General features: G+C 46.6%; 1 protein-coding gene across 1 annotated transcript; it reads left to right on the plus strand.

The window, feature by feature from the left end:
• Positions 1–2,966: 2,966 nt before the first annotated feature.
• On the plus strand, positions 2,967–14,048 carry DMRT2 (doublesex and mab-3 related transcription factor 2). The gene is made up of 4 exons (XM_079959522.1): positions 2,967–3,236; positions 5,735–6,245; positions 7,704–7,806; positions 12,507–14,048. Exons 2-4 carry the CDS (start codon positions 5,778–5,780, stop codon positions 13,553–13,555), a joined length of 1,620 nt encoding a protein of 539 aa, XP_079815648.1. The 5' UTR covers positions 2,967–3,236; positions 5,735–5,777; the 3' UTR covers positions 13,556–14,048.
• Positions 14,049–14,685: the final 637 nt, after the last annotated feature.

Here is a 14,685-nt window from a genome sequence, read left to right on the forward strand (position 1 = left end):
TAATAATTCACCCGTATCAATCTGAATATGGCCCCTTCCGTTCCTCTAGTGAAATTTCTACCCGGTCCTTCTTTCTCATGTTGCGTATGTTATTGCTTTCCATGACATTTTGCCATTGCTATCAGAACTTTTATTTTTTCTGAGATGGCCACTAGGCAAAGAGATGATGGGGGGGGGGGCATTTCTTTCAGCCAGTAAATCCAGGGACTTATTGTGGCAGCCTCCTTGCTTCCCTAGCTGAAGTTTTGTGCACAGGAGACACACTTGCGAATCTCTCTCTAGGATCGGGCGCGCTCTCAGCAGCCACTGTCTGGTTTCAATCCTATGCAGCTTTACTGGTGGAATAATCTCCGTGGGATTTGCCTCTGAATAGCCATGCTTTGGGTGGGCTGCAGATGACTCTTTTCACACGTGATGCTGAACCCCCCCTTTTTTTTTTGCCTCATTGGTGCGTGGCGAATATGACCGGCGTTGCTTGAAAGCGGACGAGAGCCATTTAACATTCCAAAGGATGGTGCGGTCAGATTGGCGTTCCTAGTACTATCACTGGGGAAAAAATATTCTTGGTAATCCTGCTTTGGCGTAGGAGCAGATACCACTGTACAGTGGTACCTCTGGTTACATGCGCTTCAGGTTACCGACTCCGCTAACTCAGAAATATTGCTTCAAGTTAAGAACTTTGCTTCAGGATGAGAACAGAAATTGTGCTCCGGCGGCACGGCAGCAGCAGGAGGCCCCATTAGCTAAAGTGGTGCTTCAGGTTAAGAACAGTTTCAGGTTAAGTACGGACCTCTGGAACGAATTAAGTACTTAAACCGAGGTACTACTGTAATAAAATATCGGAAGCATCGGTAGCTCTTTCCATTTGCAATCACTTAGAGAGAAAAAAATCACTTCCATTTCATTTCCACCAGAAAAACAGGAGCAACTGGAGAATACCCATGTCTTTCAGGAACCAGGAGTGTTTGCTATGCTTTTAATTTTTTTACACTCATTTCTTGCCTTGAGAACTGTCCTTAGTTGAGAACTATCGTTAGTCTTAATTTGGACCAGATCTGTGAATACAAACAAACACACAGCTAATACTGATTTATTAAATAAACCATTGTCTCGGCCAAAGGATAAAGGCAATGAACATCTGGGGTGATGGATTGTCCGCTTTCCAGAAGGTTTTTAAAGACCGACTTTCACTGGTCATACCTAGAACAGATTGTGACAAAGAATATATGCGCGTTTTATAAGGGGTGGGTGGGTTTAAACACACCTTGTCTTTCTGTTGTTACTGTTAACAGAAATGGGGGGGGGGGAAGTATATGTAAAACTCTACAGGCATATAAATATTCACACACGGGGACAACCTGTGCTATTAAAATGCTAACCCGAGAGCATTTGTTCCCTAAACTAGAAAGTTTAGTCAAGCGACGAAGATTAGGCAGTTTTCCTGGCGTTTGTTTGTATGTATATATGACCCTGCAAAAGATATAGATATATAAATAGTATAAACATAAGTTATGTGTTTTGTGTATAAAGCTGTCTCTGAACATAGGTCATGATTTTGCTGATAGAAAACATTATTCTATTTTGTTATAAAACCGTTGTATATATAATTTGTACCGACAACCAGTGGCGATGTTGATTTAATCTAAATACTCCATTTGACGCAAACTCTTTCTTTGTTTTCATAATTTCAGAATAAACAAGGCCTTTTTCTTTCAAGTGTTTCTTCCACGTGGGAAATAAATTACGTACGAAAAGAGAAATTAACGCACCAGGGAGAGTTACAGTCTTCGTTTTCTAAAGGAAAATAAAAACCAAAACCAAACTAAGAAAATGGAAACAGAATAAACATTTCACTTTTATTTTCACCTTAGGAAATTTTGGGTTGGATCCAGACTAATAGCGCCATCCTATGCAGCCTTACTTGGGAGTAAGTCCAGTTTAATACAACAAGATTTCCTTCGGAGTAAGCTTGCATGGGATCGTAGGAGCCAACTCCTAGGGATCGAGGTATCTTTAGCCCCCCCCCAAGATATTTGAGGGGGCTGAGCCCCCCCCCAGTTGATGAGCATTGTCATTCAAATAGTGAGCCGCGTCTTATCTTGTGATCGATTATGCGGGGCAGGGCTTGCCACACCCCAATATTTCATTCAGGTTGGCACCTCTGCACAGAATTTCACTGTCCCTTAACTGCTCTTAGTTCCCACTGAGACCAATGGAACTTGGATCGGGACGAACTTGTTCCCCGGATTTAACTGGCAGCAATCCCGATCAAACCCACTGTTGCCGTTGATTTTTTTTTTGAAGCGAAAATTAAATATGAACGCTGGGAATATAATATTATTTGTTCAGGTGCCTGGATTTTTAAAAAATATATAAATTAGCATCTGAGAAGGAAAAAATTCTCATTAGCTGCAGAGGTTGTAAACTGTTTTCGGATTCCTGAGATTTCTTTTTATTCTTACGACCTCAGAGCTGCAGTAAGGGATTCTCCCTGCGGCTTTTATAGTTCTGGAAGATATTCGTGCCTGTCCTCCTCGCTCCTTTTTGGCCTCTGAAAAGAACGCTCACCTCCTCAATCCCGCATCTCAAGCCTCTCGTTAGCATGCGTGTGTGGTATGATATATATGATATAATATGATATGATATCATGATATGATATGATATATGATATTCCAGACCTTAGTCGCAAACAGTGTCTTTCACGCACAACTCCTTGGCTGCTGGTGGTAAATAAAAGGTGACCCTGCAATGAGGAGAAAAGAAAACTGCTGCGGGCGAGCTGGAAAAAAACAGCAGGAGGGGCGGGCAGCTGAGGAGGAGGAGGAGGAGGAGCTATTTGAATTCCCGGATAGCCAATCAGGGAGCGCACGGCCTGACAACCCACCAATGGGGTGTCCGGGCGTCCTGGGCCCTGGGACGGATAACACCGGGCAGCAGGAGAGGCGCGCGCACAGCCAGCGCAGAGGGCCGCGGAGCAGCTGCGCGCATCGCGGCTCGTGGCCAGGAGAGCCTGGCAGACCCGTCCCCGGGCCTCATCCTCCCGCTTCCTCCGCAGGGAGATCGGGCGCCCCTTCTCAGCCGGTTCTTGAGATCGCAGGCGCGGAGACTTGTCTGGCGCGCAGGCTGCCCGGAGGGATGAAGCTGGCGGCGCTTTGACGAGGCTTTCTTCTCCGCGCGCGCCCAAGACAGCTCAGCATCGGCGGAACTGGGTGCAGTGGCCGGGACGCGTCGCTTGGGTGAGTGGCAAGGGGGAGCCGCGCGGTTGGGTGCGCCCTTGCTCGCTGGCGCAAAGGGAGGCAGACAGCCAGAGTTTCCCCAGACGAGTGGCTACTCGCTACCGTGGCTGGTTCTTAACATTTTGATGGTAATAACGCTCAGCAGTAGCCTTTTCTCCTCTCTATCTCACTCTGCCTCTTCCTGGAGCACCTGTGGAAATTTGCTCTTCTGGAACCGCCTGTTGTGGCGTGCATTGGGGAGGTGGCAAAAGGAATAAAACAGAGCGCTTTTCCTTGCTAGACGCAGCGACAGCTCACCCCCTAATTTGATTTTTGGAAATAAGGCCTGGGTGAGTTGACTCGGATTTAACAAAATTCCAAGTCTCTCTCCCCCCCCCCCCGGTTTTGGGATCTGCACGCATGCAAGGCTCCAGCCCAAAACACACCGGGAAGTGTCACTTTTGTATAAATGAGTTTCGAGCGTGTCAAAGGCCACAGGAGGTGAGGATATTTTGTAGCATCCTGAGGTGGCCATTTTCCACCTGCGCAGCGCTGAGTGGAATAAGCCGCTGTGCTTTCATGCTGGAAAATAGAAGGGTGTAGATTCGTTCAGCGATTGCTGGTGTTTGGGGGGGGGGGGGGAATCTATCCTGCCTTAATTTGGAAAAAAAATGTCTTCCCAAACCTGCAAGGTTCTCTGTGTTTGGACAGCAAGACCAAAACACATGACAAATTTCTGGTCAACGCAGTTCTGTACCGTGAAATATACCCTTAACAATGAACAGTTTTATGCTAGTGTACGCTGGGCAAAGTAAACGTTTCAGTGATATGTAGATCGGTGCGTTCCTTTTCCAGCTAGCGTTCCTTCTCGCCATACCATACTCTGCGACAGTGTGAGTTTACAGTACTTCCATTGTCTCTGGAGACAGACGGATGCCAACAAATTGTTACTGAATAAAATGGGATTGGGACTAGAGGGGAAAGGTACCCACCAATCTACAAACCACCGATTTGCATTCATTTATTTTAATTGCATTTATATCCAGCTAACGGGGCAACGTGGCGGCACTAGGAAATCCAGTAAATCAACGGGATTTGCAGAATTAACAAGTTGTGCTTAGCGTGGCAGCTGGAGTCCCCAGCAGACTCCAAGCTCAAATCGGGACACCAGTGTGCGCCTTTCGGAGGAACTGCAAGTGGGACCGCTGCTGCTTTCCCAGAGTTTCATCCTTGAAAAGGCAGCGGAAGGTGGTTTTTACTCCGAGTAGACTGGCCTCTAACAAGGGAAATAATACATGAAATTAAATTCTTTTTAGTGTTTTAAAAAGCGTGGCGGGATGATCATCTTTACTTCAACAGGAGTGATATATAATATACACAGTGTAACAGCACACACATTAAAAGCTTCCAAAAGCGTACTATTTTGCAGGGTCTTTCTTCAACAAAGCACTGTGGTTAAGAGAAACGGTGCGCACCAAGTAAAATCACACAATCGAGTCCTGCTTTTAATCCGAGGAGGCGCGTGCAGTGGCGAAAAAAGGCTGCTCGCATGTAGTTTAATACCCAGGCAGCCTTCACATGCTCAGAGGCCACGCGCCCACACACTGGCTCAAACTGCTTTGGGACACGTGCGCCTTGAGCAAATACCGGGCAGGAAAGAATCCCTGGAGAAAGAAACCGATCCCTGGAGAAGCAAACACATCGCCTGTGTTCATGGGCGTAGCCAGGATTTTTGTCCGGGGCGGGGGGGGGGGAACTTGTTACCCTTTCTGTTGTGTGCGCGCGCTAAGCTTATGTAAGACCTTTGGACAAAAGTGTCCTCTGTCACAGGTGAGCGACATCCCGTCAGTTTCTCTTTCCAAGCGCTGCCTCGTCCAGGTGGGCTTGTGGCAAGAGGGAGAGCCCGCTCGGGCGTTTGGGGACAGAGCAAGGGGGCAGCCACCGAGGAGACTTCTGGTGGGCTTCGCGTTGCAGCGCCCAAGCGCGCCGTTTCTTCCTCTTGCCCCCAAAGGCGCGCAAGGAGCAGGCGTCACCCCGGTCTCTTTCCCGACACTTGAGATCCCCGTGGTGAAGCGGTCCCCCCTCTCCCGCTGGGGCAGGAGGAGCGAGTCCCCATTACGTGCTGGCGGGGGTGCCCGCCGTGGGACCCCCAGAAGCACGCACGTCGGGCCAGAAATCCCGCTCGGCCTCTGAGCCGGAATTTTGCGGGGTGGGAAAATAACGCTTCCAGTGAGGAAATGTGTTGAGCGCTGGGAGATGGCGAGGGCGAGTGGAGCGAGAGCTGGATCGCGCATTTGGGCGCCTGAGCGCAAGTTAGGAGGCCAGAAAAACCCTCTCGGGCCTTTTCCCCGAACCGCGCACTTACTCGAAAGTAAACCCCTCCGAACTTCGGCAAGACTTGACAGTCAGTCAGTGTCTCTTAGGCTAGCGGGCGACGGAGGGCCGCGCGCGCAAATGCGATTCTCCTTCTTGCGCGCCTAATCCAAAGATCGTCCGATCTGTCTATCTCTGTCTTGCAGTGAGCGAGCTGGAGGAGCAGGCGGGAGCCGCGCGGCGCGAGCCATGGCTGAGGGGACGCCAGTGCCCCGCGGCGGAGACGTCTGGGAAATCGACGTGGAGAGCCTGGAAGACGCGGACGGGATGGAGCCGCCGCCGCCGCCTGGCCCTCGACTGGAGGCTGTCGAAGACGACGACGCTGACGAAGAAGAGGAGGAAGAGGAGGATGGCGAGGAAGAGGACGACGACGACCGCGAGGAGGACGAAGGAGCGGGCGGGCGCGTTCTTCTGCCTCCGCCGCCCCGCACGCAGCCGCCCGTCGAGGCGGCGGTTTCCGGGGAGCCGCCTGCGCGCAAGCTGAGCCGGACGCCCAAGTGCGCGCGCTGCCGCAACCACGGTGTGGTGTCGTGCCTCAAGGGCCACAAGCGCTTCTGCCGCTGGCGGGACTGCCAGTGCGCCAACTGCTTGCTGGTGGTGGAGAGGCAGCGCGTCATGGCCGCGCAAGTGGCGCTGCGCCGGCAGCAGGCCACCGAGGTGAGCGCCTGGCCCGGGGACCCAGCGGAGAGCTCTTCCCCCAGCCTTATGTCCCGCTGCTTTTCTGCTTTGCAAAGGGCGGGGGGAGCTCCGCAAATACCCCCTTCTCTCCCCGTTTCTTTCTCTCCCCTACAAAGGCAACCAGGTGGAATGAAGGGGATGCCTCGCTTTCAGGGCGATGCAAACTGCTAAGCGCTATTGCAAGCTGCGATCTAAACGGCCTTTGCTCAGAAATAATTTCATTTCCTGCCGTGGATCTTCGCCCTTCTCGAAAGCAAGGAAATGTCACTTCCAAGCCAACCGGTCTATAGGGCGGGTGGGGGTTGTGTATTTGGCATTTAATTGGTGACTCACTCTGGCCTTAAGGTGGCAGGACCGGGGTCTACTTAATGCGCATCTGGGTCCCACATTGACCAGGTCTGTCCGGCCTGGCTGATGCGATTTCACTCCGGGCACGAGGACTTGAGCGACGAGCTCTCCCTGCTGCTATGCACCTCGGCCTTGCCTGCGAGGATTTTCCAGCCTTCAGAGATGATTCGATTAAAGGCGCGATAGGCACAATTCCTTTGCCAAGCGAATCCAGACCGTAGAATCTGGGTTTGTTGCCAAACGAATCCAGACTGTAAAATCCATTTTACAGTCAACATTTCCCCGGTTAACATTGTTTTTAGCTTGCTCCTCAGGAACTTGAGCACTTTTCTTAAAACACCCTCCTATACGCAGAATATCTCAATCAAATGTAGAGTCACTTTTATTTTCAATCTAGCAACGTTAATCTCTGTCAGATCTTTGTCAGTCAGTGTTTAACAAAATGAAGTCTGCCATGAGATTTTTTTGGGGGGAAGTGATGAATAATGCACAATTAGCCCCCCCCCCATTTAAATTTTCACGAATGCAGTATTCATTTTCCCTTGCTCCTCTGGTCTGTTCTGGAACATCCTGAATTTGAACACATTCAACATTTTCCAGACAAATTCAGCTGTCTTTAATGTTATTTCATTTGCAGAGCTAAACACACGTAATTTTTTCCTGTCAGCAGCTGATGTTTAAGGTTGCAATCACATGTATATTTATTGAGCAGTAGCTGCACTTGTACACTTCTGAGTATGCAGGGAAAAAAGAATATGCTGTATGCATGACCCTGGCTAGATAATTTGTCCTCACTCTTCTTCAGCAGCTCAGTGCTACGCAATGCTTAAGAGTCATAGCTTGACACCGAGGCCCTAAACACTTTGACGTGAAAGTCCCTTCTTTCTAAATAATGTGTTTAGAGCCTGCAGGGCCAATTATTCTCACGACTATTATTAATGAACCCTAATTTATGAATTTGGAAAAGTTTCTTTCTTATTTTTTCATATCACAATTTTAAAAAGAGTACAAGAGGGATTCATTGGGGGGTATGAAATAATCCGTGGAGCTGGTGTTTTTAAAACTTCATTCCCCCCCCCTTTTTACTAGGATAAGAAGGGGCTTACAGGGAAACAGGCCAACTCTGAGCGCAAGGCAGTCTATCAGAGGCAAGTCCGGACACCCAGTTTGCTGGCAAAAAGCATCTTAGAAGGTAATACACTTCAGGACTTTGAACTTTTCAGTTTTTAAATATCTTGTTTATTGTTACTGAAATGGTTCATCCTTTGCATTTCTTTTTATTAATTTGCATATAGAAGATTTCAGGAAGCTAGACGAAGAAACCCAATTGTAACAGCTAACTCAACACAGATTCACTTAAGTCCACTGATTTCAGTGTGCTCAAGCAGAAGAGATTCAGTGTGGGATCATGGCCATGCATGTAAAAAACCCCAAACTCCCAATAGATGCTGCTTGTATGGCAATTTGTTGATGACTGCATCATGAGCACAGAAGGAACTGGAATCAGCCGAGGACAATATTCGTAAATGCATTATATTCTGCTGGAAAGAATCGTGTAGGTCACTTAGTGGTTGGTTGAGGAGCTAAACAAATGTTAACACAAACATGGAAATGCAGAAAATACTGAGGAAAAACAAAAGGAAACAAATACTTGGCGCAAACAATTTCTAATTAACAGCAATGATGGCTCAGTAAGCTAATCCCTGACCCCCACAAGCCATCCCTGTCAAATATGTCCTGCATTTTAATTCTACCACCTTCTGCTTGGATTTTGGTCTGTTGATTGTCTGATTAGGGAAATTATTTTGAGAATTTGAATATAAGAGATCCTTTGTTTTTGAAAAACAAACCAACCAAGAATTTATTATCTGGGGAAAATGTATCTTTAACAAATGTTCCAAATTTTAAAATAGAAACAAAAGCTAAGCTAGTATAATATGAAAATTAATACACTATGACAATATTTGAAATTTTGTTTTTCCTCTAATAGAAAAATGGTTAGTTATATTTAATGATTTCAAAACAAGCTCAGCTATTGGGAAATGAGCCCATAAGTACATATATATATATATATTTTAAAAAGTGATGCACATTTTACTAATCTGTGGATTTAGACTGAACTTCTTTTCTTGTATGGCAGACATTGGTGATGCAAACCAAATCCTGTCCAAGTCAGTGACAAAAAAGCTGCTTTTGATTTTGCTGCATCTCCATTGCAACCTTACAACGTACAGTAACATTCCTGTGCATATTTATTTGGGAGCAAGTTCTGCTGGACTTCATAGGACTTACCTGTGGATATAGAAACAAAGGACTGGGCTATGTATGTATGTAGTTGCCTTAAGTCAAGGATGCAGAACTGTTAGCTCTCCATAAGTTGTGGGAATGCAGCTGCCATCATCCCTGACCACTGAGTATGCTGGCTGGGGATGAGAGGAGCCTGGCAGCAACTGCAGGGCCACAGCTTCCATGTCCCGGCTGAAATAAAAGGTAAAGGGACCCCTGACTATTAGGTCCAGTCGTGACTGACTCTGGGCTTGCGGCGCTCATCTCGCTTTATGGGCCAAGGGAGCCGGCGTACAACTTCCAGGTCATGTGGCCAGCATGACTAAGCCACTTCTGGAGAACCAGAGAAGCGCACGGAAATGCCATTTACCTTCCCACCGGAGCGGTACCTATTTATCTACTTGCATTTTGACGTGCTTTCGAACTGCTAGGTTGGCAGGAGCAGGGACCGAGCAACGGGAGCTCACCCCGTCGCAGGGATTCGAACCGCCGACCTTCTGATCGGCAAGTCCTAGTCTCTGTGGTTTAACCCACAGCGCCACCCGCTTGGGAATAAATGCCACTCAACTCAATGGAGTTCATTTGGAGTGAATAGGCATAGAACGGGGCTGCTCATCTCGTGTTCAACACAGTGAATATTTTGTGAGCAGTCAAGAATTTTAGGATGCACAGTAATATATATATGGGTTACACTAAGAGCCCTCCCAGATAGTGGCTTAATGCCATAAACAGCTCATTCAGATATTGCAAACAGGTAACTGGCGACAGGGGTTAAAAATAATAATAATACTGGATTTTTTCCAGAATGGGTAAAAGTGGATTTAAAGGGAGAAAAACAGCAGGCTGTCACTCTGATGCCAATGGTGTTGTGTGGACAATGAAGAAAATGTCCATGCATGAGGAGCACCCATCCCGCAACAAACTGCTATATGGAATCACCCTGAGGGCAAAATAAATATGATCGTTTCCTGCTCCCAGACCAGTTTAATATAAATTGTTAAGATGCTGTCAAATCTTTAAAAGCCAGCAGCAAATGCATCTAGCTTTCATAGTTTTTAAATGCAGCTCTGAGGTTATGTGCTATTAGAAAAAAGAACAATGCAAATTCTTAACTGAAGGGGCTGTGTTTTTTTTTGCAGGCCAATGCCAATTACTGAAAATGGCTTGGATAACTCATCATATCTTTTCTTGTACAGTGGTACCTCGGGTTAAGTACTTAATTCATTCCGGAGGTCCGTACTTAACCTGAAACTGTTCTTAACCTGAAGCACCAATTTAGCTAATGGAGCCTCCTGCTGCTGCCATGCCGCCGGAGCCCAATTTCTGTTCTCATCCTGAAGCAAAGTTCTTAACCTGAAGCACTATTTCTGGGTTAGTGGAGTCTGTAACCTGAAGCGTATGCAACCTGAAGCATATGTAACCTGAGGTACCACTGTATTGGAATCCCGAGTTTTTTGAATAACGCCTGCAATTACCGTATTTTTTGCTCTATAGGACGCACCCGACCATAGGATGCACCTTGCTTTAGAGGGGGAGAACAAGAAAAAATAAAAATCTCCCCCTCTCTGAGCAGCGCCCCTTCAGCGAAGCGTCAGGTGAAACTGAGCCCCTTCCATTTCTCCTCCCGCTATGCTGAAGGGGCACTGCGCCTTAGCTGAAGGGGCACCTACCCTTCAGCGAAAGGAACCCGAAGCCTCCGGAGCACAGCGGGCTATCCTTGAAGCCTGGAGAGCGAGAGGGGTTGGTGCGCACCGACCCCTCTTGCTCTCCAGGCTTCAGTGAAGGCAACCCGAAGCCTCCGGAGCACGGCGGGAGCTCTCCCACTGCGCCTCGGAGGCTTCGCGTTGCTATCGCTGAAGCCAAGGAGCCTGCATTCACCAGAAGATGCACACACATTTCCCCTTAATTTTTGGAGGGGGAAATGTGCATCTTATAGAACGAAAAATAGGGTAATAACCAAGCCACTTAGAGAAGGGAGATCATGAAGACAGTTGGTGAACCTCAGCAGTGTCTGTGGGCGAGCAGAGTGGACTTCTGCTCATGGAGTGGGACTTTATCTTCCTCCCCTCCCCTCTGTAGCCCCCGAACTCCCCCAATCTGCTCCAGAGGTTGGAGGACTTTGTGGAGCTGATTTGGGGGATTCTGGAAGAGAGCAGAGGAAGTCCTGCTGTATGAGTGGAAGAATATTAATCTAATGTTGGAAGATTGGGAAAGTAAAGGTTATTAGACTTAGTTTGCGCTTCCAGATTAGAATACAATCCTAGGTCTATACAGAGTCTTTTTATCTGCCTCCAATGTTTTTCTTTTTGGCTCAGTATTCACTCACTCTCTAACGTACTGTCTCCTCAAGAGAAAAATCTTTCTTGCATCCCTTTCCCTTATTTGTCTTAACTTTCTTTCTCTTCTCTCCTAGTACTCCTTGGACTTTTTTCTACAATCTCTGTGCACATAATTCACCTTTAGAAAATAGAAATGCATCCGCTATTAGGTATAGATATCTTTGGTGATGATATTATAAGTCCCTCAACAAAGAAACAGAAACAATATGATAACATGGGAATGTGAAGAACCTCTCTTAATGTGTGTGTGTGTGTGTGTGTGTGTGTGTGTGTGTGGTTAGCAGCGTGGCTTTGGGCATGGCGAAAATTGGTGTGGGTGATGACAAAACCATGTGCTGCTTGCACTTTCCATTTCTGCACCTCCGATATAATGTCAGAAGAACAACCGTGCATCTCTTCCTCCCTAGTGAGATGCATGAACTTCTGGCCTGAAGACGGCTCATGCATGTTGCACATTCAAAGGACATGTCACCCCTCAAAGAATTCTGGGCACTGTACATTGTTAAGAGTTGCTTGGAATTGTAAGGTAAAGGTAAAGGAACCCCTGACATTAGGTCCAGTCATGGCTGACTGGGGTTGCGGCGCTCATCTCGCTTTACTGGCTGAGGGAGCTGGCGTACAGCTTCCGGGTCATGTGGCCAGCATGACTAAGCCGCTTCTGGTGAACCAGAGCAGTGCACAGAAACGGCGTTTACCTTCCCACTGGAGTGGTACCTATTTATCTACTTGCACTTTGATGTGCTTTCGAACTGCTAGGTTGGCAGGAGCAGGGACCGAGCATTGGGAGCTCACCCCGTCGCGGTGATTCGAACCGCTGACCTTCTGATCGGCAAGTCCTAGGCTCTGTGGTGTAACCCACAGTGCCACCCGTGTCACTCTCTATTATTTGATGGAATGAATGTCCTTTGAGTATGCTTGAAAGGTATATCGTGTATCTGCAACTTATTTTGGAGGAAGGTTAACTAGTTTTGCTTTGGATGGTACTTGGGAAGCATGTCAAGAAGAGCGAGTCACTCACACCGACTCATAATTATGAAGCCACCTATTGATAAGGATAGCAGTAAATTGTCACAAATGTTTCAAAGTGCTGTACATACCGCAACAAAACTTTAGTGAGAACCGAGGGCACCAATGACCAAGCAACCAATACTTGGCTCTTTCAATTTGGTAACTCTTTTAACATCCTACTCGACCCTTTGATAAAAAGAACACCTTTTTTGGATAAATAGCCAACTCCATCTTTGTTTCTGTTTTCCTCTCTCTGCAGGTTACCGTCCTATTCCAGCAGATCCCTACCTTGGAGGGAATTCATCCTTGCCACCTCCTGTGAGTGACAGGATGAGGAAAAGGCGGGCTTTTGCTGATAAAGAACTGGAGAATATCATGCTTGAGAGGGAGTTCAAAGAAAGAGAAATGATGGAAGCGACCCAAGCGGCGGCCTTTTTCCTGCCTAACCGCATGGTGCATGGGACTGAATACAACACTTACAAAACTGCCTTTAGCCCTAACCACGTTGAAGCTCCCAATAAGGAGTTTTGTGGTTTCCTGCCTACTTGCCTGGATCTAACAATGCAATATTCAGGTTCAGGGAACATGGAACTGATTTCGTCCAATGTCAGTGTCGCCACTACGTACCGGCAGTATCCTTTGCCCTCCAGGTTCCTGGTGTGGCCAAAGTGTGGCCCCCTGAACGACGCTCTCCTCTACCAACAGTGCCTGCTCAACGCTACCGCCGTCCAGTCCCTCAAGCCTGGGGCGATTTGGGACCCCAAGGCTTCGCAAGGTCAGGACTGTCCGAGCTCGGAGCATGATTTGATGTCGTCCAAGAGCGAGCCCTCCTTCCTGCTTCCTCATGTTAGAGAAATCCAGCCGCCTCAAAATGAACTCCAGAATCTCCCTCAGGTGACTTGTGACAGGTCGGCCTTCTCACCTCCTAAGAGGACTTTCTCTCAGATCTCTGACAAGGACGCTCTGGTCCCGCAGGAACACTCGCTCTGTAAGATCAGCAAAGAAAGCAGCAAGCAGCACCCATCGCCCCCCGGCAAGTATAGTCCTTTCCATTCGCTCTTCCAGCAGACGCTCCACAGCAAATCGGGGCCGGAGTTAAAAGCAACATTGGATGAAGCCTCCAAGAAATACAGAGAGTCCACCATCAAAGAAAACCAAAAATACAAGCTTGCCATTGACAAATATGCAAAAGACTTTTTGGGGACTAAACAAGCCATGACCAAACTGTCAACCCATGAACCCCTGTCATTTTCGGTCGAATCGATTCTTAAACGGCCATCTTCGATGGTCACCAATGTGTCTCAATAGAGAGAGAGAGAGACTACTGTGATAGCCAACCGACTGAAGGTAGTGTATTTGCACTTAAGGTTACAATCCTAATTGTATGTACAAGGAAGTCCCTTTTAAAATGAGTGGAACTTATTCCTGTATAAACACGTTTGGGATTTGGTTGTAAGATACTTTGATACCCAAGTCCAGGAACAAATTTGGAAGACGTTCCACTGATTTTTGTTAGCCTTTATTTCCAAGTAAAGGAGCTCAGGATTATAACTTTTGTTCTATGGATCTCAGCTGACTTCAGTACGGTTAATATATTCTAAGTGCAGGTGCCCTTTCTTAAACCATTTTTGGGTTGGCTGCTCCCACAGTTTTTAATGTGAAGATTACTGCCATGCCCGTTTGCAATGTTGAGCCGTTGCTGTATCTCACCAAAATTTTGTATGAAAAAGAATTTTAGATGTAAAAGTTGATTTTAAAGTGTACATAAATATGCATGTTTTTCATATGGAAATAAATATATTTAATTGTTTTGCAGCGAAAACTGTGTGTGTTGTGTGTTTCCCAGTTACCTTTTCCCTCCCCAAAATCACAAGTATTTATGGCCACTGTTTCCCTGTGGGGAACAGCAAAGGCTTGGGCCACAATCCAAAGGCATAAAAACAGGAGTTGGGATTTTTATATTTTCAGAAATGGGGACCAGCTATTTCTGCTTCATTCCAGAATCTTAGGTGTAACCTGATATTTGCAATCCCCTGAAAGAGAATCAGGGCTTGTTTACACCAGAGTTTACTGTGTGTTTCTAGTTTGTTTTTTAAAAAAATAATATTTATTACTTTTAAACCTTACAAAAAAAAGAAGAAAAGAAGAAGAAGAAGAAAAGGCAAAAGCAATACAATACAATATATAAACAATGCACAACACAACATTAACAAATTAAACTAAGCATAAAAAAATTAAAAAACATACATCATACCGTTTCAATGCCCTATCTTTCATTCCCTCGTTTCATCGACCTCCTCTCACCTCCCTTTTTGTATTCCACTTCTATTAATTATTTCAGCAATTCCTTTCCCTCTTTCTCTATTTTCTGTTATATAATTATCTTAACTTATTTTAACCTTATCTTCCATTAATACCATAATACTTATTTATACTTA

The sequence above is a fragment of the Podarcis cretensis genome (genome assembly GCF_951804945.1).
Source record: "Podarcis cretensis genome assembly, chromosome: 17".
NCBI lineage: Eukaryota > Metazoa > Chordata > Lepidosauria > Squamata > Lacertidae > Podarcis > Podarcis cretensis.